General features: G+C 37.1%; 1 protein-coding gene across 6 annotated transcripts in view; it reads right to left on the bottom strand.

The window, feature by feature from the left end:
* Macrod2 (mono-ADP ribosylhydrolase 2) overlaps window positions 1-25023 on the bottom strand; it is a 1801573-nt gene that overhangs the window by 1729951 nt on the left and 46599 nt on the right. For all 6 annotated transcript variants that reach the window (XM_070006718.1, XM_070006720.1, XM_070006719.1 and 3 more), the window contains exon 3: window positions 10460-10567. In XM_070006718.1, the coding sequence (XP_069862819.1) occupies window positions 10460-10567 (108 nt within the window). The remainder of the gene's footprint in view (window positions 1-10459; window positions 10568-25023) is intronic.

Consider the following 25023-nt stretch of genomic DNA (forward strand, 5'->3'; position numbering starts at 1 on the left):
AATATAATTATTTGTTTATTTAGAAACAATTTAATGTCTTAATTATACTAACAAATACTAGCATCATCCATACATTTTCACAGAGGAATTGGATAAACACTAATGGAATCCTAAGAGGAACATAATTTATACATGTATAATAAGTGTTTTATTTCTATGTGTCCTCACAAAGCTTAAGATGGTGTTTTTAACCCAGTAGTGTTGGACATATTTTTGAATTAATTTCCACCCAGAAACCCATGGGATCAAAACTCTGTGTGATAAATTAAGTTGCCAAATGAAGTGGATTAGTGATCAGTGAAATTGCCTGATAAGCTGTCAGATCCATTTTGGATCCAGATTCATCCTCTTTCTCCACCTGTTCATTAAGCTTCAAGTTCATGGCAACTTCAGTGACTGATTGCACATTAACAAGTTGTTTGTGTGTGACGGTATAGCTGGCCCAGTCAACACACCTATACTTACAACATTCATTAAAGCATAATTCTCTGATAATTTATTCTGTTCATAACCCCAGTGAGAAAAATATACCTCTCCTCTGAAGTTTAATTTTGGAAATGACAGTGATATGGTATGTCATAAAATTAAAACTTAACAAAGCAAATCAGATTGCAGCTCAAGGTCAAAAGAAGATGGGAAATTCATGCCATAAATTTCCTCTTTAAAGTTACAAAAATGAAATGAATAGTGAAAAAGTTGTCACCTCTGATTAAAGAGAAAAATACCACACACACTGTGATATGTCTTTGATGGAGAGAGAAAAGTACTAAATTAAGCCTGGCATCAAAAAAAAAAAAAAACTATGAAGATTAGAAACATAGGTTTGTCCTAAATCTGACTGCTTAGAAGATGACATCCAAAACTAAGGTATTAAATGTTAGTCCAAGGACCCTTAAATTGTGAATGCATAAATTTGCAGGATTTCCTAGGCATATGTACAAATGACAAAAATAAGATGCTATCTTCTGAACAGAGTTTGGCAAAATTAAGTATTTATTTGTATACTTATCTTAAAACAAATATTGGGTGTTCCTATAACTAGAAAGCTAAACTAGAGAAAAATAATCATCAGCCTTCATTTTTAGCCAAATGATAAGATTTTTCTGTATGCAACAGCAAATCTAATGAACCACTGGGAATCAAAACAGCATATATATATATATATATATATATATATATATATATATATATATATATATATATCACATTTTCTTGATCCATTCATCTACTGAGAGGCATCTGGGTTGGTTCCATATCTTAGCTATGGTAAACAATGCTGTGAGAAACATAGTTGTGCTGGCAGCTTTAGTATGGTCTTGTTTGTAATCATTTGGGTAAATGCCAAAAGTGGGATTGCTGGGTCATAGGGGAGCTCTATGTGGAGTCGTTTGAGGAACCTCCATACTGCTTTCCAAAGTGGTTGAACAAGTTTACACTCCCACCAACAATGCAGTAGGGTTCCCTTTTGGCCACATCCCCTCCAGCATCTGCTGTTATTAGAGTTCTTGATTATAGCTATTCTAACTGGGGTGAGGTAGAATCTCAATGTTGTTTTGATTTCCATTTCTTTTACGGCTAGAGGGGTTGAGCATTTCTTCATATGTCTACTGGCCATTCTGATTTCCTCTTCATAGAGTTTCTCTTTAAGTCTTTAGCCCACTTATTGATCAGGCAGTTGTTTCTTTGAGGATTTTTTGAGTTCTAAATATATTTTAGATATGAGACCCTTCCCCATTATATGGCTAGTGAAGATCTTCTCCCAATCCATGGGCTTTCTATTGATCTTGCTAAGTTTACCATTATCTTAACCTGTTCTTTACTGACATAATGCCTGAGAAATTTATTTTTCAGTTTGGAAGACTGGGTATTCCATGATGTAGGTACTAGCAACTGGTGAAGATGATCCTGCTACTTCATAATAGGATGACTAAACCAGGACTAAGCCTGTGTAGTCCTAGCTACTCATAAGGCTGAAATTTGAGGATCCTGGTTTGAAGCCTAGCAGAAAAATTCAAGACTTTTATCTCCAATTAATCAGCAAAAAGGCAGAATTAGAACTGAAGCTCGTGGTAGGGCCTCAGCCTTGAGCCGTGAAGCCAAGCAACAATTCAGGGCTCTGAGTTCAAGTCCCAGTACAGCCCACACACAAAGATGGTCATCAAATAGGTGAAGGTGGGAGAGGAAGAGATGCATGGAAGGAAGGAGGAAGAGCGGAGGAAGGAAAGAAAAGAAGCAGGGTAGGGGAAGAGAGGAGAAAGAGAAGGGAGGGCAGGGGAAGGTGAAAAGAGAAATGGGAGAGAAGACAGAAAGAACAGGCAAACAAACTCATTCCTCCATCAGGAACTGACTGTTTTAATAATTAATGTACTCTTTCACTCTCATGATAACAGCATAAATCCATTCACAGGGGCATACCTAAACACCTCTTAAAGGTCTCATCTTTCAAAAATGGTGCATTGGAGATCACTGTCAACACATCAACTTTGGGGAAAACAACCAAATCATAGCATTCATATATGGAACAAATAAATTATGTACTTGCTTCAGTTAAAATTAATAAAACTACATACCTTTTTTACAATTTTACTATATGATTTTAAAAGTAAAAGTACAGAATATTCTAAATAAGTTTCAAACAAGCAATAAGCAACCTCTAGATCTCTTAAAATCCCAGTTAGCATCATTATAAAATTCACTATTTATTTAGATTTAACTACAATTGACCTCTGATAAGCTATAGAATTACCAGAAATTGTGTGGTATTAGTATTCATCATTAATGATAGATAGAATTAAAATCTAATTCCCCACTACTTTAATCCTAATGTGAACTGTAATGCAAATCGTAATGTAAAATTACGCACCCAGGAAACTGATTCCTGGCTCTGTAGTTTCAGCCCATTATCTCAAGTCGACTTGCAGACAAGCATTGATAGGGCGTAGCCCACCTTCTGAAGCTGAGTTTGCAAAGCAATCTTTATACAGTACCTCTAACACTCACCTGTTCTAGACTTAGAAGTAGACTTTAAGATCATCTTGCCTAAGGTAACCTCAGTGTTGGGTTTTTTGGAGGTTTTTTTTGTTTTTTGTTTTTTTGGTGATACCTGGATTTTGAACTCAGGACTTCACATTTGCTATGGCTCTACCATCTGAGCCATGCCTCCAGTCCTTTCGATTTAAATCATTTTTCAGATAGAGACTGATTTTTTTTTTTGCAAGAGCAGGTCTTGAACTGTGATCTTACTGTTTATGCTTCCTTTGTTGCAAGGATTACAGGTGTGAACAAAAACTCCAGACTTGTTTTGTTGCGGGGAGGGTTGTTTTAACCTATTTCCTGAGTTACTTGAGAATCTCAATCATCCTGATCTCCACCTATCAAGTAGCTAGAATTACAGGCATGAAACACTACACCCACATAAATTACAATTTTGAAACAGAAAAATGAATTTTTAAATCCCTGTAATGATGCTTTCTTAAACACTCTCTATAGGCCAAGCATGGTGGCACACTATTTCAAGTGATTAGAGAGAAAGCAGAGATCTGGAGATTCTTGGTTACACCTGGGCTAGGCAAAAAGTGCAAGACGTTATCCAAAAAAAATAAAGCAGAATATGGCTAGAGACTTGGCTTATGTAGTAGAGCTCCTGACTAGCCAGGGGTGAGTTCAAACCCCAGTACATTCTCTCTCCAACCCCCCCCCGCCCCAAAACAAGCCATATAGTTGAGGACATGTTTAGTCTCATGCTTCAGCATAGTATTTCCTGAATTACATTTTCCTAAACTGAGAAATTCTGAAGTCTTCCGCCTCCCACTTTTCTCCTTTCTTGTTACATAAAAGAAAATAAAACAACCAATTTTGCCCTTGGGAGGTTGAACACCTCTGCCAGGTTTGTGAATTTTTCTGAGAGGATGTTAATATTCTCATAATCATCTCTTCCTCTAAAATAGACTTCTAGTAATTCCTTGTGATACCAGTTGCCTTCTTATTTCCTAACAGCACCAACTTCTTTGTAAGGCTTCAGCCCCTACATAGAACACAGACCCAGGTTTCTCTTGTTTCTCACAGCACTGATACTATTGTGGGCATAGAGTAGATGTTTCCTGTAATTTGGGAGCACATCAAGCAGGCCTAGCATCTTACTGTAACACCACTGAAGGCAATCTGTTTACAGTGACCAGAGTATTGAATCAACTTGCTCTATGTCTATTGATCAAATAGTTTTGGCCTTTGCTAGATGTTGGTGGGGGACAAGGGAGGATGTATCCATCTATTTTATGGTTCTGTATTATATCATTAGAGACAATTTTACTTGTGCCACAGCAGAGAAAATTGTTTTACAAGAGATAGCTTTATTTTTGTATATTGTAGGCTATATAATATAAAGGGATAACACTGACTATAAATCTGAAAATATTAGTCAAAAATTAACATTTTTTCAGTCAAAAGTAAGAAAGGTTAATTTGTTTGTTTTAGTTCTTTCTATCTCATATATGCCAATAAGAGGTACATTTTTATTGTGGTTAATCATAGATCAGTCAGGAATTTAAATGTGTCCATGTGGCTTTCTGTCCAAATAACGTTTGGAAAATCATTTAGTTTGTTTGTTAGTTCATTAGTTGTTTTTAAGAGACAGGGTCTTGCTATGTGGCCCAGGTTGGCCTCAAACTCATTATGTATCTCCATCTGGCCTAGAACTCAGTGTTCCTGCCTGAGCTTCTCCCAGTGCTGGGATTAAACCAAAATAAATTAGGAACATTTAATGTATGAGCTCACTTTACATTCACAGAGAATGCTTTCCATACACTTTATATACAATACCCATATTTATTTGCATCCAACCTTTTTAGCTTCTCTATTTAGCAATAGCCCATCTCTATAAAGACAAAAATGCAATCCATTCACAGTCCAACAGACTAAGTTTGTAAGTCCCACAGAAGTTGTTTTTTTGTGGGGTTTTTTTCCCACCAGTCTTGGGGCTTGAACTCAGGGTCTGGGCACTGTCCCTGAGCTTCTTTTGCTCAAGGCTAGGACTCTACCACTTGAGCAACAGCACTTCTTCCAGCTTTTTTTTTTTTCGGTCCGGTCGTGGGGCCTGAACTCTGGGCCTGGGCGCTGTCCCTCAGCTCTTCAGCTCAAGGCTAGCACTCTACCACTTGAGCTACAGTGCCACTTCGGCTTTTTTCTTTTTGCTTATGTGGTACTGAGGAATCGAATCCAGGGCTTCATGCATGCTAGACAAGCACTCTGCCACTAAGCCACAATCCCGTCCCAGAAGTTGGTTTTAATCCTTATTTTTCCCTTTTATTTATACCTGCCTAGGCTTGACTAATATGTGTGTTATCTCTTATGAAGACAGAACTCTCCACTATGAGAAAAGAAGGGGATAGAAAGAGGAGAAGGAAGAAGAGAGGAAGTGATAGAGAGACAACAAACTGCAGGTCAGTGGCAAGGACAGGTGGGAAAGGATTCTGAGGAGGCCATGTTCAAATCACTGAGTAGTTTCACTTAATCTTAATGGTCAGTGGCCACTAAAGGTTGCCACAGGGAGCAACATGAGAAAGGTTATTCTGCATGCATCTGGAAAGCAAGTGGGGGTGGAAAGCAAAGCATTCAGGAGTCTGTTACAATTCTCTAGGAAAGATATGGTTTAAATGGAGGTCTTAGTGTGGAGCTAAAAAAAGAGACTGCCAAATTTATGTCAGCAGGGAGCAAAGTAAATTAGCATTCACAAATGAGTTGGAAGAAAATAAAGAACAAACAGAAAAAAAAAGAGGTCATGCTGACATTGGTAAGACAGTGTTAGTGGAAACAAGTTTAGCAATGTCTTAAGAAATTTATGTGGGAAATAAAGTCAAGACTTTATTTTCAAGACAAGGCATCTGACCTGAATGAAAAGTTATTGGACCTACCTTGCTAATGCATTTATTTATGAGTTTACTGGTTTGACAACCATAAAGTTCATGCATCTGTTAGATCCCTAGACAAATAGAGCAGTAGACCAATTGGATGGGGGCCAGCAGAGAGAGGGATGAACCACAATGCAAAGAGAAAATAACAAAAACTGTGTACACACCAGAAAGCACACACGCCCAGGAAAGCCTCCCTACCACAAGAGAATAACAGGGGGTATGGACAAACAAAACCCTCTTCTAACATTCAACCCATCCCAATTAGCTTATAATTAAATTCACCCAATAGAAAATGAAACTTAAGCAAAGCGAAGTTGAGAAAAATTGTACACCTCATAGTACTCAGCTAATGGTGAAAGACACAAAGGATGTGCACATTAGGGAATAAACAGCTTGCCGTAACCTCAAGGGGTATGCCTGCCCATCTTGTAAGACAGCCATTAAAGACTTGCTTCTTAACTTCTTCTCTCACATCCATTCTTTGAGCTCGGACAGGTGAGTGTGTTTCTCACCATTTACAAAAGAAGAAATTAAGAATTGCTATTGAAAGAACAAATAGCTTGACTCCATTTTTTCTGATCTAATCCAAACAGACCAAACAGCCTCTTTGAGGTTACCCCATATCAGAATGAATTCAAACCAGAATAACCCAACAATCATCCCACAGATGGCAAGTACAGAGACAGAAATAACAATAACTACAGTTGCAAGCTTGGAGGGAAAAAAAACCAGATTTATTTCAACTGAAGTACTCAATACAAATTAAATCATTTCATCTCTGCTTCTAGTTTCCACCTCAAATTTATCATTCTCCAATTTATCCCTCACACTGCTGCCTGGGGGATCTTGCTGACCTATAGCTATAAAGCATCTTTCCACTCTGAAAAATTCTTTAAAGGCTCCCTATATCCTTCGATTAAAAAATAAAACCTAGGCCCTGATGGTGACACTGCAATTACTTCATAATCTGGCCTCTGCCTGTATTTGCTCTATGCATACTCAGATATGTGCATTTCCCTAGGGGTACCATGCACTCACCTGTTTCCTTGGTCATGTGCTTTTCAGTTCACCATGACACTTGGGACTGACTCTAATAAAAATTCTATCATGACATAGATATATAGATATGTATATATATAATAACTGTTTACTCATTTGTTGATTCCACTGCTTAACTCAGTTCTTGATTCACAGTAAATATTCAATAAACCCAAAGAAATTTAAGGAAATGTAACAAGTACTTTATTCAGAAGAAGTTTAAAATATCAAAACACTCCATCAATACCTATAAAAACCAGGTGTTTCCATGCATTTATGTGGTCATGGAAAGAGAATTCTAGATGTCTAATAGAAAGTTATGATGAGCTGCTTTGGCACCTTGACCAGGAGCCGTGCCTCTCACTGGAGGGTGCTTGGAAATTTCTGCTATGTTGCCATGTTCACTTGAAAGGTTAACAGCTGTGCCTCGCTTTCTGCACTAGGCAAACAAACTGTACAGCAGAGGGCTGTAAATAGAACCATTGCCTGTGTATTTGGCACTGCTTCACAGTCTACCTAGGAACTTCCTGACAAGGCTGTCCTTGTGATTTGTAGAACATGACCAAACCACAATCATCACAGCTGGAGAAGTGAGCTAACAGTCCAAATGGTTTTGGGGAGTGAACAGAAGTTTCTGCCTATCTTCGTATTAATTCATCATATCCATGTACTCTGTGTGTCATCTATGAAAAAATCATACATATAAACAGGATAAAATGAAAAGGACTCAATGATGGAATAATGTTTCATTTTATTTCAGTAAAAAAAAACAATAAATAATTTTCCTTTATTGTTAAGTAGTTGTACAAGGAGGTTACAATTCCTAAAGTCAGGTTGTGAGCACATTCAATGTTGATCAAGGTTGCCTTTCCATTATTTTCCCCCATTATTCCCACTCCCATTCATACTTATAAATACTTTGATTTATTGATCAAACAGATTTTAAAATCATAACTAAACTGATTCACTGTGTCCAGCCCCAATACAAAATATGCTATTTGCCAAAGGTTCAAATTCAATTACCTGTAGTTCAATTTAACAAATATACAGTACCAAAATTGTTTTTAAAGTTTTAGGAAGGATTTATTTTAAACAGCATTAAAGTGTGAAGAAATAGAAGAGAACATGTCCTGTTCCTTTGCAGGAAATAGGAATTAAAGACTACAGTATCAAACATTTTTAAGGTAAAATATAAAGAAACAAAAAGGTTTCATTCTATGATCTAAGGAGAAGAGTACAGATATATAATTAGCAAAACCCAAGAACAACCCTCATTACTGCTAGGTGTAGTGTTTTGGGAAAAAATCAGTGCTACAATAAGAAAGATAAAAATGCATAAAAGTGACCTTTAAAGTTTTTAAAGGAATGAGATATACTCCACATGAAACTAGGATCAATGCTTAGAATTTCCAATAACCAGAAGTTAGTGGGACATTTACAAGACTCTCAAATGCTTGTAAATTAAAATGCATATATTCATATTATTTTATGCATAATAAATCACTGACAACTTATTAATTAAAGGAATATCTGACTAAAACCGTGCACTGGAAAGAAGTTCATGAGAAAACCTCCAATGGTCTGTCTACCCCCGAGCCCCACAGGACCTAGACGTAAGGGAGACTATAATCTAAGTAAGGTAACCTGGGTTGAATACTATCCAAAAGTAAAGAGCCATGCTGGGTAGAGATAAAGTGACCCAAATTCCTCTCTCCAGAAGAATTTTATGTTTTAGGGAGACAGAAAAAGCAGAGGAGAAAGGGAGTACAGGGAATCAAGTGAAAAAGAAAACTGAGCCCCAATTATAGCAAAGCATCTACATACAAAGCAACTAATGTAAAATACTGACTAGACTTCCTGCCTTCCTGCTAGTTCCACAGAACCTGAATGAAGTTCCAGTTCTAGTGTTTGAGACTCCTCTATTCACCTACCAAGCCGTTTTCCTACTTTCCTGTGTGAAGTTATTCATCACCAGAGGGAAACTTGAGACAACATTGAATTTCACCTAAAATCTGAATTCGGGAAAAACAATTACAATCAAAAACTTACACATAACCATCTGTGTTCTGGGAAATGAACCAATATCTCTGCAAAGAACCATTCCTCTTCATGACTTACTTACATAAAACCAGTGGATGACCCTTTGTAACATGTGATAATGCCAGGCACAGACCCACATTGCCATTTTTTTTTCTCATATGTAATCATGTGAACTGTTTGTCTCCATTTTCTGTTGTAATGTGTCAATCCTGTTAAATAGATTTGACCAAACTTCAATTGGTCTTCTCTGCTTCCTCCAAACCCCTGAACTCTGGCCCACCTTTGAGAAATGAAGGTAAACAACTTCTCTATGATGAATCCTCCCAGGAATCAGCTATCCAAGGTAGAAATATATCCTGATTACCTGTCTAATCATCTCATTCCCTCATTCCATTCCCATGTCTTTCTTTCCTTATTTATAGAGAAAAACCATCTCCTGCTTGAGCTTTTATATGCTTATAGATCTCACTGTAAGCATCTCCCTGTTGTAATATTCCTCCCACATGTCAATTGTCTTCTTTTCATTATTTTAATATGTTTTTGATAAAAGCTGTCATTACCTAAGTCTAAATTTGTTTTATTTACACTTTCAACATGCAAAGGAGCCTAATTTTAAAACACAAAATAAAACCATGAAATAACCTCATCATAGTATTTATTTTTTTATAAAATCACAACTATTATATCTTGTTCATATGTAGCCACAAACTAAAATACAAGAGATATAGAATTCTATAAAAAAATACACTATATTTTCACCATTATATAAATAGAAAAAAATTGACTATACTTTAAACAATTAAAATATTCCTGCTAGCCAGATGCCAGTGGTTCATGCATGTAATCCTAGCTACTTAGGAGGCTGAGATCTGAGGATCTCAGTTCAAAGCCAACCCAGGAAAGTCCATGAGACACTTATCTCCAATTAACTACCAGAAAAGCATCAAGTGGAACTGTGGCTCAAGTGGTACATCACTGGCTTTGAGCAAAGAATCTCAGGGCCCAGGCTCTGAATTCAAGCCTGAGGCCCAGAACCAAACAATTAGAGGTTTAGAAATCATAGAAATAATTTCTTTGTATTTAACTTTTGACTGCTATAATTCAATCATCTCTTTACAATCCTTTCAAAACAGGGGAGACACTTGAAAAAGTTCTATTTATTTTGACCAATTAATAACGCAAGTATGAAACTAACAACCTAACTAACTGCTAAACTTTCTTCCAAAAAACTTTCTCAAATAATATGTCACTTCTGCAGAAATCTAGTACCACAGGCTCACCTTAACACCATTCACTCTAGTTATAGCACACAGGTAAAATAAATCCATACTTTTAATCAGGAAGGAAAATGCATAAGATATTTTCCTATCAGGAAGAATATCTTTATAAATTACTTATATTTATGTTTATAAAAGCATTTGAAATAACAATACTCAAATAGCAAACTATATCAGAGAGGATGAACAACTTACCTGCATTGACTATAGCATCTATCTCTAGCAATGTGATGTCACCTCTGTAGAGAGAAACTTTCTCACTCAAACTTTTCTTCACTAGTGATGTTTCCTGAGTATTTTCCTCTGTAATAAAAGGGAGATACATATTAATATCCTTAATAGCCAACTTTTTTAAGGACCGAGAGCTGGACTCAAAGTTGGTTCCTGAGCTTTTGCTTATTGGTTAGTGTTCTACCAACTGAACCATGCCTCCAACCTCAATAGACAACTTTTTAATAAAGACAACTTAAGAACCAATATGAGGTGATGATTACCTTATTAATGTAACTCTAACCCCTCTGTACAGTATCTCTACAACAAAAAAATATATACTAAAAATAATAATATTGCAAAACAAAAGATACTCAACATAATAAAATACTTGGGCAATTTTGAGTTACCAAAAAAAAAAAAAAAAAAGAACAAACGTGAGGCAAACTCTTTTGAAAAGAACAGGTAGGTTCATTCCTGTAATCCTAGCTACTCAGGAGGCTGAGGCCCAAGGACGGTCCCTCGAAGCCTGAGCAGGGAAGTCCAAAACACTTTCATCTCCAGAAACTACCAAAAAGTCTGAAGTGGAGCTGTGGCTCAAGTCATAGAATACTAGCCTTGATCAAAAAAGCATATGGATAGCTCCCAATCCTGAAGTTAAGCCCCAGTATCAATCAGTACAAAAAAAAAAAAAAATGAAAGTAGAAGATAGTGTATAAGTACCAGAGATACAGTTTACTTTTTATTTTATATTTTTAAATTCAAATGCACTATTGTATACGTAAGGACATGCAATAGATCTGAACAAGTTATGTAGCAAAAACTCAATATTTCTGACATTGTCCAAAAGAAAAAGAAATGAAATGTATTCATTATCTGACTAAAATGGTAACTCTGCACAACACTTTAAACAATAAAATTACATCTTTAAAGTCAACATTTATTATTGATTTTATTACAGAAATACCCATTTAAGATAAAAACATACAACACTCCATTCACAAGGATATAAGAAAAAGATGTGCAAGCATACAGACAAAAAATAGATTTTTACAGTGAAAGCGATTATGTCTATTTTTACCAGCTACTTAAAAAACACCTTTCAAAGAATACTTATTTATACATATTAAAGTCTGCTTTTTGCTACTTCCAAATCAAAAGCTGTCCCTAAAGATGGGATGTTTCTGGGATGATTGGATTTGTGAAATTACTCCTTTCTTACTAAATTGGATTTAACCTTTCACTCTAGAGGGCGCTGCTAACCACAAAAAAAAAAGAAAGAAAAGAAAAAGAAATGGCTTTACCCAACCCACACAGTCAGCAAATTGTATTTCCAAGAAGTCATTGTGTTCCGTAACATGGTTTTGTTTATTCTTTTTTTTTGTTTTGTTTATTCTTTAATAAAACTTTGAGTAATAAGTAAATAAAACTCAAAACATCATATTTTAAAATGTAAATATTTTAGATGAATATATTTGGATTGTATTATTGTTTAACAAACAGCAACCCTAATAAACTATTAAATCGCCTAAACTATTAAAGATGTATTATGTATTATTATGAATATATTTCTAGTAAAACTGGTTAATAAATTCAAATTTCTTAAAGCATTTCTGATCTGTTCAAGTCTTTCATGGTGGAACATAAGGCTACTCAATTACTAAGATGCTGTTAGATAAACATGCAATTTCAATGCAATTTGGATGATTAGAAGTATGAGTTACTTAATGCTAAATTATCTTTGGGCTCCAATAGCCATAGAGGTGGAGGAAACTGGCAAAAAAAAAAAAACTAAGGAAGTCATCTGTGGCGACTAAAACTATCATTCTTTCTATAAAATATGCTCTTCTTAGCAATCACTTTAGTCACCTGTGGCAATACAATAGTATTTTAAAGTCAAGAGAGTTTAAGATATAAAATATCTATAATTTCAGAGACTCCTAGAGTACTATTTTCCTCTGGCAGGTAATGGTTAAATTAAAGCAGACTTCACTACCAGACTGAATGTTCATTTCTTAGTTCTGCCAATCAGCAGCTGTGAGATTTTGAATAACTAATTTAGTTTTTTCATGCTTTACTCTGTGAAATTTCTACACTCTACACAGTTAACTTGAGTTCATTTAATTAAATATTTCTCTCACTATAAGTTATTGACAAACACCACTTTTTTCTACAAAGTAGCAAATATTTCTGCATCTGCATTGTTCATGCATGGACTACACTTATTCAAAATGTTATTTGAATAAAGCACTACTGTTTATTATCATCATTACCAATCATCTAAAGAGATAGTATTTTGTAGATGCTCATCCCACATTGTCACTGTGTTCACCAATGACAAAGATTCAACACAAGACCTTAACTTCCCTCATTTTATGATGATAAAGTTTAAAAATCTTGATTTCCAGGTAATGATTGCTAGATTATAATAAGTGATAGCTTTTCCAGACAATTCATTGTAAACCTAGAAATTATAAAAGACCCCTCACTGAGCATGAGTTTCAGAGCTTCTAAATATTCTTATTTTGTTTTGTTGTTTTATGGGGCTGCTGGAGTTTGACCTCAGGACCTGGCATAGCTACCATTTAAGCCATGTACACACCCTTTTCACTTTAGTTACTTTTCAGGAAGGATCTTGAGTCTTTTGCCCTGGCTGGCCTGATCCAAAGTCTTTCTACTTACACATCAAATAAATAGCTGGGAAGACAGGCAAACATGCCCAGTTTTTTGGTTGAGAAGTAGTCTCCCTAACATTTTTTCCCAGGCTGGCTTGGATTTATATTCCTTCTGATCTCTGCCTCCTGAGTATTTGAGATCACAGGATTGAGTCTCTGCCCCTGGTAACCTTAGTAACTTTACAGTATCAGAATATATCTGATTCAATGCATCATTCACAAATATGACATTCTAGCAAAAAAATGGATTATAAACTGATTTTTCCAATTATGCCCTAGTACAAGGAGAACTAATTCTTATTAAACTTATAATTATATTGCTATGAAAATAAGTATACTCAATAAGAGGTTCTGAGACCTGGAATATCAGGTATAGAGAGAAGACAAAAATATTTCATTAATTTTGTTTGCTGCTTATTTTCTTAGAGTTGTTTACTTGTTGGCTTGTTTTTTGAGACAAGGTACTTCAGGCTGGCCTCAGCTCTCTGTATCCTAGGCTGGCCTGGAACTCATTATCCTCCTGCCTCCATGAACCACCATACTCAGTTCATTTCCTTTTACAAAAACATAAAAGCATAATATACTAAATTACCATGATTTATAGCAAACAAGAAAAGAAAAAAGGTTGCTTTACATAAAGTGCTAAAGAACCAGGAATATTCAAAAATGATCATTAAAGAATTATTATCACTTTTCTGTGTGTGTGTGTGTGTAGTGTGCAGTCCTGGGGCTTGAATTCAGGGGCCTGGGCACTGTTCCTGAGGATTTTTTGCTCAAGACCAGCACTCTAACACCTGAGCCACAGTTCCACGTCTGGCTCTTTGAAGCCTAATTGAAGATAAGAGATCCACAGACTTTCCTACTTAGGCTGGCTTCAAACCATAATCCTCAGATCTCAGCCTCTTAAATAGTTAAGATTACAGGTGTGAGCCACTAGCACCTGGCTGTTATTACTCTTTATTGTTCATTCAGTCCTTTGTAATTGATTCTTCTGCATAATCTTGGATAGCAGTTTCATGGATCCATCAGCTCTCTACTATTCCTGCAATCCACAATTACTCCAGTTCATTTCTATTTACTTCTCACTGACTTGTAAATTCATTTCAGACTTCTTTGCTGTCTGGTATGCTCCTGTCAATTTTCAGTTCAAATAAACTTAAATAGTTCCTAAGTATTCATTTTATATTTGTGTGAATCATAACCTCATCTGCATAAAAGCATTTCCCTCTTACTGACATTTTTGTTTAGTTCTAGATTTTATTGAACTGCTTGTATAGAATTTATTCAAGATGGCTGAGTGCCCCTTTCCAGATTGGACTGGGGTCTTTGTAAGAGGAAGAAATGTGACTCACAGAGATATTTGGCAGCAAGTGTACCCAAATAGAGAAAGAGTGAGTTTGGCTACAGTTAGAAGGCAGCATTTGCAAGACAAGGAGAAAAGCCTCTGGAGAAACTAAACTTTCCATCACCTTGATCTTGGATGTCCAGCCTCCAGAAATGAGAAATAGTTATATATTTAAGCCAAAGAAAGAATTTACTCTACATATCATTCTAAAGCTTAGAAATATTAAATCCTATGATTCTAATAAAAATACATGTAGTCAATGCTCTTACTACTGTACTAAAGTATACAAAAATGAAGCAGTTTGATCAAGTATACACAACTGGCTAGTACAAAATGGATTTGAACCCAGGTCATGTTCTCACATGGTATGCATAAATAGGTTCCCATGCACCTATTTAACAATAATAATAGTTGGTTTTTAGAGTTATTATTACACTTTGGTGGAAAAAAGTACAAAGGGCTCAGTGGTTTCTACTATTATTTGACAAATTTTTATATTATACAACACAATAGGGACTAGAAAACCACATAATAAAAACAAATTTCTTTTCCAGCTCTCCTAGCTCTCTTTCCCAGCTCTCTCTCTCTTTCCCAGCTCTTTCCCAGCTCTTTCCCAGCTCTCTTTCCCAGGTCTTTCCCAGGTCTTTCCCAGGCCTTTTCCAGCTGCGTGAAGGGCCAACATGGCCTGGTGCCAGCCAGAATGACAAATAAACCTACCCCTTACCTGAATACCATGTGCATGGTGCTGTTCCTACTCAGCAACCTCTTTTAAAAACCTAAAATAAATGGTGCCGTGACTCGGAAAAAAGGCTTAAAGTCAGGATAGGTGGGATTCTTCTCCGGCTCTGAGGAATACCATAGCTCTGACGGCCTTTTGCGAACCCATCTGTCTGCTGCAGACTCAGCGCATCGATACCATTGCTGGCCTTCACATCCACGTCCACACCACTTCTCTACTCTGGTGAGTGGAAACTACTCTCTACGGTTCTCTGTTGCTCAGTCTCTGTCCAGACGTGGTGCCACACCAGAGAGCTCCTACGGCCTTTAGCTGAAAGGCCGGTCACCTCTGAAGCCGAAGGACATTTGGTTTGGGGGCTTGGCTATTTCTCTCTAGAGAGCACTGGGGGAAGTTGGGACGCCGCTTCTGCATGGTCAGCTCTCCATCACTCACCGGACTGACTCTCCTACACATTTAATGGGGTGCTGCGAATCATGCCCAAGTGGTGAAACCCCTTTGAAATGCCTCCTGCGCTCCCTGGAAAGGCAGAGCGCCTAATTTTTATGCCATTCTCAGATGTAGACAGTTTTTGCCACTGCAATGGTAAATGGTCAGAAGTCTGTTTACTTTCAGGCTCTCTTTGCTCTCTCTCTCTCTGCCATTCATGTCCAACTTTCCCTATTTCTCCCTTTCTCTTGTACAGCGTTTTGGCTGTGCCCTGAAGAGTGCGACGCAGGCTGAGTCCCGGGGACCCCCCCCCCAGGTTCCCTCTCAAAGGCTAGCCAATGTAGGCTTGATCTATTTGTTCAGAGTTTCTTTGCATTTTTTTCAGAAATTCGCCATCTTGAGTTCGCCATCTTGGCGCCACATGGTGGGTTAAGGGTTTGGCCCCATCTGACCCTTAACCTTCCACCAAGCTTACTACTCCATCCATCTATTCTAAGGTGCCTTGCTAACAAGTTGCTCTTTTCACAGGCCCTAGTAACTGAGGCCCAATCATTTGATGTGCTTTGTTAGCAAAGATGTCTAAACATTGTTGTCAAAATTTTAGGTTTTGAGTTTTGCCTTTTTTGTTTTGTGTTGTGTATTCTACTACTGACTACGTGGTTCTAAAATACTGGGCATATCTGTGCTAACATTCTCATCACATCTAATGAGTTTTGTCATTGCAGAATATTTGTTGGTCAATTCTTGATAAGGACCAGGTAAGCTCTATTCTATTTGATCTCCTTGTTGCTTTAATTGGAAATAATAAAGGGCTTTTGTGGAAAAGATTGCAGCTCAAAGCCAGCCTGGGCTGAAAAATCCCTAAGACTCCATCTCCCAACTAACCTGCAAAGAGCCAGGCTGGAAGCATGGCTCAAGACTCTTATCTCGAACCAGCAAACAGTGCAAGTGGTACTATAACTCAAAGTGGTTCGGTGCTGGCCTTGAGCAGAAGTGCTCAGGGACAGTGCCCAGGCCTTGAGTTCAAACCTCTTTGAATACCAACTGGGACAAGCCATCCCAGAAACGAGCACCTAGACTCAGCCAGTCTGGGGAACAAGAGAACATGGAGAGGAGTAAGAGGAGATGATGTCACATCAGCTACTTTGTGTCTGCCCTTTCAAAATTAACCAGAGCCGGGAGGTCAGTAGAAGTAAGAAGCCTGCCCATCCAATGTCTATAGCTGTCTACCTATTAACTGAACAGGAATTTATATTCTTGCCTTTGTCACCTGACTTATCTACCTAGTCTCCAGATGTCAGAAGTAGCTAGGGAAATTTCTACCAACATTTTCAGCCCCAAGTCCTTCCTCTTGCCATTTATTTGCTCTCTAGTATTTTTTTTTCCAGCCCCTCAATGCCTCACGAGACTGCTCCAGACTTCATCTAGGGGCTCATGCCACCAAGGGACAGCTGCTGCTCACTACCTTCTCTGGGAGGGGACCAAATTTCAGCCTTTTACCCCTAATGTCAATGCCCCTTGTCAGCAGGAAGTAGCCAGAGAGAATCTGTGTCCTATTTCATGATTATTAAAAGGCTGGAATGTAAGGTCCACTCCTGGATGGCAAGCAGACTCCACCCTCCTCTTAGCAAAGTCTCTACCCAGTACCTGCGTTACCTAGGCAACTGGCACACCTGGAACGTCACATCTGCAATCGCTGAGGTCACATCTGAATTTGACGTGGCCACACCTTTCTCTGCCCATACCCTAGATAAGGCCTAGCCCAAGCCCAGAAGCTCTCTTCCCAGCTCTCTTTCCCAGACACTCTTTCTCAACCTCTTTCCTTCTCAGCTCTTTCCCAGCTCTCTTAGCTCTTTTTCCCAGCTCGCTCTTTCCCTGCTCTCTTTCCCAGCTCTTTTTCCCAGTTCTCTCTTTTCCAGCTCTTTCCCAGCTCTCTTTCTCAGATCTCTTTCCCAGCTTTCTTCTCTTTTCTAGCTCTTTTATACCTCTTTCTCAGCTCTTTTCCACCTCTTTCCCAGGCCTTTCCCAGTTGCGTGGAGGGCCAACGTGGCCTGGTGCCAGCCAGAACGATGAATAAACCTACCCTTTCCCGAAAAAAAAATTATGTATTAATCACTTATCTTCTATATGTGTTTGCTTTCCTTTCACTCAATAATGCAAAATCAACAAACACAGATTCATTGGTCCCAATGCATGTGCTACTGGCACTGAAATGCTGTTTACTAGTTACATTTATGACCTCATTACACATTCTGGCATTTGTATTGCTATTTCAGCTTATTTCTAAAGACATCAAGTAGCCACTTTAGTTATATAGTATTTCATTTTTCCAAGTAGAGATGTAATGCAATCCTACCATTACTGCAAAAGAAAATTAATTTAATCAAATATACAAAGATCCAGTTATGTTGTTAAGATAGATTAAAAGAAATAAACTATTAACTGAACCTTAAAATGAAGTGGCCAATACTGTCCTTCTGTATAAAGCATAACTCTTTTTTGTGTGATGCTAAGGATTTAAGCCAGGGTTTGTGCATACTAGGTGAGTATTGTACCATTTGAGCTTTGCCCACAGCCCCAAAGCAGAATATTTCACTATCATTGTTACCAGAACCTGTAGCTAAAAAGCCTGATCCTGGGCCCAAATGTTCATCTGCATTGAGAAAAAAAAATTACATGATATAAATAAATGGAAAATTAAACGTATTTATGATTTCAGCCAAAATTCTCAATCTGCCTCTGGCCAGTGTTACAATTTGTAGAAAATAAAAATATTTTGAGGATATATCTTGGATGGAAATTTGGTTCATATTTTCCTTTTGGCTTTCAGTTTTTTGTGGTACAAAGGTTTGAACTCAGGGCCTAGCCTTGTTAAGCTATTGCTGAGCAATGCCTGCAATGCCCACAGCCCTTTATTGCACTGGTTATGGATTTGTCTAGTTATTTTTTAGTGTTATTCTGGGGCTTGAACTCAGGGCCTGGGCTCTTTCCCTGAGCTTTTTTTTGCTCAAAACTAGTGTTCTACCAATTGAGCTCCACTTCCAACTTTTTGGTGACTAATTGCAAATAAGAGTCTCACAAACTTTCCTGCCCAACCTAGTTTTGAACCACAATCCTCAGACATTGGCCTCCTGAGTAGTTAGGATTACTGGTGTGAGCCATGAGCACCTGGCTTGAACTGGTTATTTTTGGATAATACTGTATGTCCAGGCATCTGCTTGAACCACAGTTGATCTATTTTGTTCCTGTCATTGATGAGCTGATAGAAAGCCTTCATTGAGATGGAGTCTCATGGACTTTTCTTCTTAGGCTGCTGGGAATCACGATCCTCCCAATGTCAGTCTTCAGAGCTTAGGATGACAAGAATGTACACTATACCACATTACTGGGGAGAAGGAATGTTGTAAACTTTTCTGCCCAGGTAGGCCTTCAAACCTCAATCCTCCCCATCCCCCATTCTCAGCCTACCAAGTGGTGAATCACTGGTACCAGACTTCCTTTCACTTTTCTTAAATATTACTTCAGTAATTACCTGTTTCCACCAGATTTCTAATAGATACAATGAGACATTAATCTTTTGTAGCTCTACTGCAGAAATCAAATATCCATATATTGTTGTGAAGATAGATAACACAAAAGAATGTGGACAGCATGACTTGAGTATAAGAAACATAATGTTGGGTTAGTAGGAGAAAAACAGAGGTGGTCACAACATTTGACAAGAAATGTACTCATCACCTTACTCATGTAACTGTAACTCCCCCCCCTCACAGCAGCTCTACAATAAAACAAAAAAAAATTTAAAAAGAAATATGTGTCACAAGTTGGAAAGCAAAAGAAGGGCATATAGCTCCTACTCACATGTCACATGAAGATGTGGGGCCAGAGATTCCAGCTCTATGGTTTTTAAAACATCTAAACTTTAGATTTAGACAATCTAAATTTTAATGCAAAATCTCCTAACTTTATATATAGTGTTTAAAATACAATTTAAAATTAACCAATTTGAAACTAGAGGCATGATTCAAGTGGTAAAGCACCAATCATGAACAAAAGAGTCTGTGTGCATGGTCTAGTATCATCACAGAAGAAAAGAGAGAGAGAAAGACAGTGTGGGGGGAATCATCAATAAGACTGACATTTTTCAAGCTGAAGGAAGGCTTCTTGTTTTGGCCTAAATTAATTTGTAACTTCTTTAACAGACCTGAAACCACCTCTTCTGCAATTTGCCTAAAACCTGGATAGTTTCCAGTCTTATTCTACCACTACTCTCCAGTTGTGGGCTTTCCACATTCTTATGATGAGTGAATTCTTACATTTCCTCAACAAATACTCTATTTCCTGTCCTATGACTTTGTAATGCTCTTTATTTTGCCACACTCATCCCATCCAACAGCCCTCTAGTTCTCCTGCTGTTTTTTTTTTATTTAATGCAGCTTAGATGTCTCTACTTTCATAAAACACTATATCAATGTCATTTCTCCCTCTCTGAATCCCAAAGCATTTTGATTCTTCCTCATAGCATTTAACGTATTCTCCCTGGTACTGAAATTACGTTTATATGCTTTATTATCATTCTACTAGAACATGGATTCCATGCAAATGTGTGTTCTTTATCTGAAGGTTTTCTTGACTTTCTCTACCTTGGTTGGCTTGGATATTAAAATGAAAAGAAACACAAATCTGCAGAGATTTTTTTTTCATTCACAGAAGCCCTGTGGATGTTGGAGTTTTGATGAGAGGCAAGGAATTGAGTCGGGGGTCAATTAATAAGTGGACTGTTAAAATAGAAGGGTATGTAAGGGAGAAAAGAAGGAGGGAGGAAGGGAAAAAGGAAGGAGAGAGGGAAGGGAGAAGGGAACAAGGAGGAACATAAAAGAATTCAAGAATAAAGCAACCATGTATATGCACACTAATTTTGCCCTCTTTTCCAAAATAAGAAAAATATTTATCCATCTATTTTATATGTTCTGCTTAAATCTAATGATACTGTGAATTACTGTAATTTACCAAAGGTAGTTAAGGGAATTGAGACATAGGAAGACTGAGATGCTAACTTTCACCAAATTTTAAAACAGAATTTGACAAAATTTGAACCATAAAAATTCATGTGCTTTCTTCCATTCTATTTTTTTAGCTCCATTATCAAAGGTTGGCTATAGATATGTGGGTTCATTTCTGGGTTTTAGTTCTATTCCATTGGTCCTGAGGTCTGTTCTTGTGCCAGTACCAAGCTGTTTTGATTACTATGGCTTTGTAGTAGAGTTTGAAATTTGGTATTGATATTCCTCCAGCACTGTTCTTTCTGTGAAGGATAGTTTTTGCTATTCAGAGTCTTTTATTGTTCCATATGAATTTTTGCATTGCTTCTTTTATTTCATTGAAGAATGAAGTTGGAATATTGATAGGTATCGCACTGAATTTGTAGATAGCCTTGGGAAGTATTGCCATTTTCACGATGTTAATCTTTCCAATCCAGGAGCATGGGAGTTTTTGCCACTTTCTAAGTTCTGTTTTGATTTCCTTTTTCAGGTTTTTAAAGTTTTCATCATAGAGGTCCTTCACTTCTTTGGTTAAGTTAATTCCTAGGTATTTTATTTTTTGTGGGGCTATTACGAATGGAGTTGCTTTCCTGATTTCAACCATGCTCTTCTCATTGTTGGTATACAGAAAAGCCACTGATTCTTGAGGGTTAATTTTATACCCTGCTACTTTGCCAAAGTTTCAAATCAGCTTGAGTAATTTGGGAGTGGAGTCCGTGGAGTTCTTTAAATACAAGATCATGTCATCTGCAAAGAGCTTTCCCTATCTGGATCTTGTTTGCATCTTGTCTAATTGCTGTAGCTAGGCATTCTAATGCTAAATTTAAGAGGAGTGGAGAAGTAAACATCCTTGTCTCATTCCTGAGTTTAGAGGAAATAGCGTTAGTTTTTCACCATTAAGTATAATGCTGGCTGTAGGTTTGTCATACACAGCCTTTATTGTATTGAGGAATGTTTCATGGATTCCTAGTTTTTCCAGAGCCTTCATTATAAAGGGGTTTTGGATCTTGTCAAATGTTTTTTCTGCATTTATTGAGATAACCATGTGGTTCTTATCTTGTTCTTGTTGATGTGATGAATTATATTAATTGATTTGCATATATTGAACCAGATTTTGCATCCTTGAAATGAATCCTATTTGATTGTAGTATATGATTTTTTTGATGAATTGTTGAAGTCAATTGGCCATTTCATCAAAGAAAAGGGTCTATAGTTCTCTTTCTTTGATGAGTCCTTGCCTGGTTTTGGGATGAGGGTTACAATGGCTTTATAGAAAGAGTTTGGTAGTGAACTTTCAATTTCATTGAAGAGTTGAAGGAGTATTGGTGTGAGCTCTGCTTTGAAGGCCTTGTAGAATTCCACTGTAAAGCCATCTGGTCCTGGGCTTTCTTAGATGGGAGGTCTCTTATTGCCATTTCTATTTCAATGCTTGATATGGGTCTGTTAAGTTGGTTTAACTCATCTTGGTTTAGTTTTGGCATTTGCTTAGAAAAAAAAATTTATTAAATGAAGTAAGCCAGGCCCAAAGAAACATAGGCCCCATGGTTTCCCTTATTTGCAATAACTAGTATATGTCTGGGACAAGCAGAGAAGGTCAAAAGCTATGTACATATGACCAGATAAGATGATGTTAAGCAAAATGAACCCCAAGATAGGGACACAAATGGTTTTCTCTTTCTTGCTATTGTTTCTAACGTATTTATAATGTACCATGTGATTTTTTTGGTTTCTTTGTATGTTCCTCCCCCCACAGTATAACCCCTGTTTTCACTGTATTTGATGTCAGTGTCCTGCATCTTGTATATACACTTCTCTAATTTGGGGAAGGGAAGGGGAAAAACAAAATGCTTAAACAGGGATACAGGTTGACCCATTGTAACAATGAGATGCACAAGATACTATGTTGAAAAACAAACTTTACAATTTAGGCAGGGAGGAAGTGTAGTTTTGGAGGAGGGAGGGAAGGGATGGTAGGGGAAAAACAAAGGAGGAGGTAACGATGCTTGATAGGAAATGTACTCATTACCTTGCTAATGTTACTGTAACCCCTCTGTACTGTATTTTTACAATAAAAAAGTATTTAAAAAGAAAAAAAATTCATGTGCTTAATCACTGTGTAATTCTGTCTCCATAGTAAGGATCAGCCTCACAATGTTAAAACATACACACAGCTAGGCACCTGTGGCTCACACAATAAACCACCAGAAAACTGGAAGTGGTGCTATGGTTCAAGTGGTAGAGGGCTAGCCTTGATCTGAAGAGCTGAGGGACAGCAACCAGGCCCAGAATTCAAGCCCCCGGACCACCACCACCAACAACAACAACAAAAAAAAACATACATAAACACACACACACACACCCACATACACACACACACACAAACTGTAACTTTAAGACATACTTCACCCACATAGAACTTTTTTTAACTTAAAGTCGTTATATGTGAAGAGCCTTAAGAAGAGAGGTTAGGTACTAAAAATGTGTGTTTTCCCACTATTGTAATATTCTAAAATCAATTTAGTTAACAATATTAAAAATATGATTTTCAGTCTAAAATTTTATAGAGAATAACATGACAAAATAGTTAATATAATGTATAAATATGAACTATGTTCATGAAGCTGTTCTCCAAAGAAAAGGAAGGTTTGCTCTTTTAGTGAAATGTATAAAATCTCAATTTATAAACAAGGAAAATAAATACTAAGTCAAATAAAAAATAATTTTTAAATAACTGAAAAATCAGAAAAAAATCATAATTGTGTCCTCCTGATCATTATTTAAGTGTGGGGACCTTCAGGTTGAAGGTGTTGAAATGGTTTTTATGGACCATAAACCAACACTGTCGTGAAACAGTACAGAATTAAAATACTAGCTATATCACATATAATTATTTTATGTAAATTTTTTCACATATATGACATACATTATGGGTCATAAATGGGTGACTCATGGATAAACTTTTAAAATCACTACACGTTTTTCTCTCTACTCTCTGACACAAAACAAAAACGTTTTAAAGTACTGCCATTGTAGAATTTCACTGGATTTTTAATGTATTCCAAAATATTCTATGTGGACAATTCTATATGATTTCTGGGGTGCAAAACCCACACCTAATTGATTGGCAAATATCACTATGCTAGATCCTGCTAATTAACAGAGAGGCAAATAGATGGTAAAAAGATTGAATAATTTCTAAACATATCTAGTTTTAGAGGACCTGGTTTATTTTATAGAAGTCTAAATCTGCATAGTAAGGCATATGATAATGGACTCTACAGTATCACATAACAAGCTGTAACATACCAATGTAACTGAAATGGAAAGGTCAAAATTTTCAGAAGGTTTGTAAGCCTGTAGTAGTTACTTAAATATAAACACAATAAAGAGACAGGGAATTAACAATCCTAAATTAGGGAGAGAGAGAGAGAGAGAGAGAGAGAGAGAGAGAGAGAGAGAGAGAGAGAGAGAGAAAGAGAGAGAGAGAGAGAGAGGGGAGGGAGGGAGGGAGGGAGGGAGGGAGGGAGGGAGGGAGGGAGGGTGGAAGGGAGGGAGAAAGAGAGACCTTGGAATTCTATAGGTAATTCAATCTAGTTCTGAGAGTTTCTATTACTTGCACAGTCATAAAACTGGGTGATGAGTCTGATATTCCTTTACCTCCATAATGAAAACTCACACATTATGGATATTATTTTATGGCTTAATGTTATTTAAAAGAAGAGTTCAGCTGGGCACTGGTGGCTCACGCCTGTAATCCTAGCTATTCAGGGGACTGAGATCTGAGTATCGAGGTTTCAAGCCAGCCCAGGCAGGAAAGTCTATGAGACTCTTATCTCCAATAAAACCACCAGAAAACCAGAAGTGGTGCTGTGGCTCAAGTGGTAGAGCACTTGCTTTAAGCTGAAGAGCTCAGGGACAGTGCCCAGGCCCAGAGTTCAAGTCCCACGACTGACAAAATAAAAGAACATTTCAACTGAGTATGGTGATACATACCTGTAATCCAGTCATAACAAAGCCAACACAAGAAGATAGCAAGTTTGAAGCCAATCTGGGCTACAAAGTATATTTTTTGAGACAGGTCTCAAAAAATAAATCCCAATTCCCTAACACCAAAAAAGAAAAAACAATTAATAAGTAAATAGATAAAAATGGAAGAGCATCTCTATATGTGTTGTGTTCTATCTATCTATTTGTATTACCTCCTTTTCTAAAAGAATAAAAAAAATCTAGTATTTAATTTCTCTAGGCCTCAGCTTCCTCATTTGTAAAATAGAGTTAGGATCTTTCTCACTGCATAAAAGTAAAATGAATGTTACATTGAA

Source organism: Dipodomys merriami, unplaced genomic scaffold (genome assembly GCF_024711535.1).
Source record: "Dipodomys merriami isolate MVZ:Mamm:240054 unplaced genomic scaffold, mDipMer1.0.p SCAF_7, whole genome shotgun sequence".
NCBI classification, from domain to species: Eukaryota; Metazoa; Chordata; class Mammalia; order Rodentia; family Heteromyidae; genus Dipodomys; species Dipodomys merriami.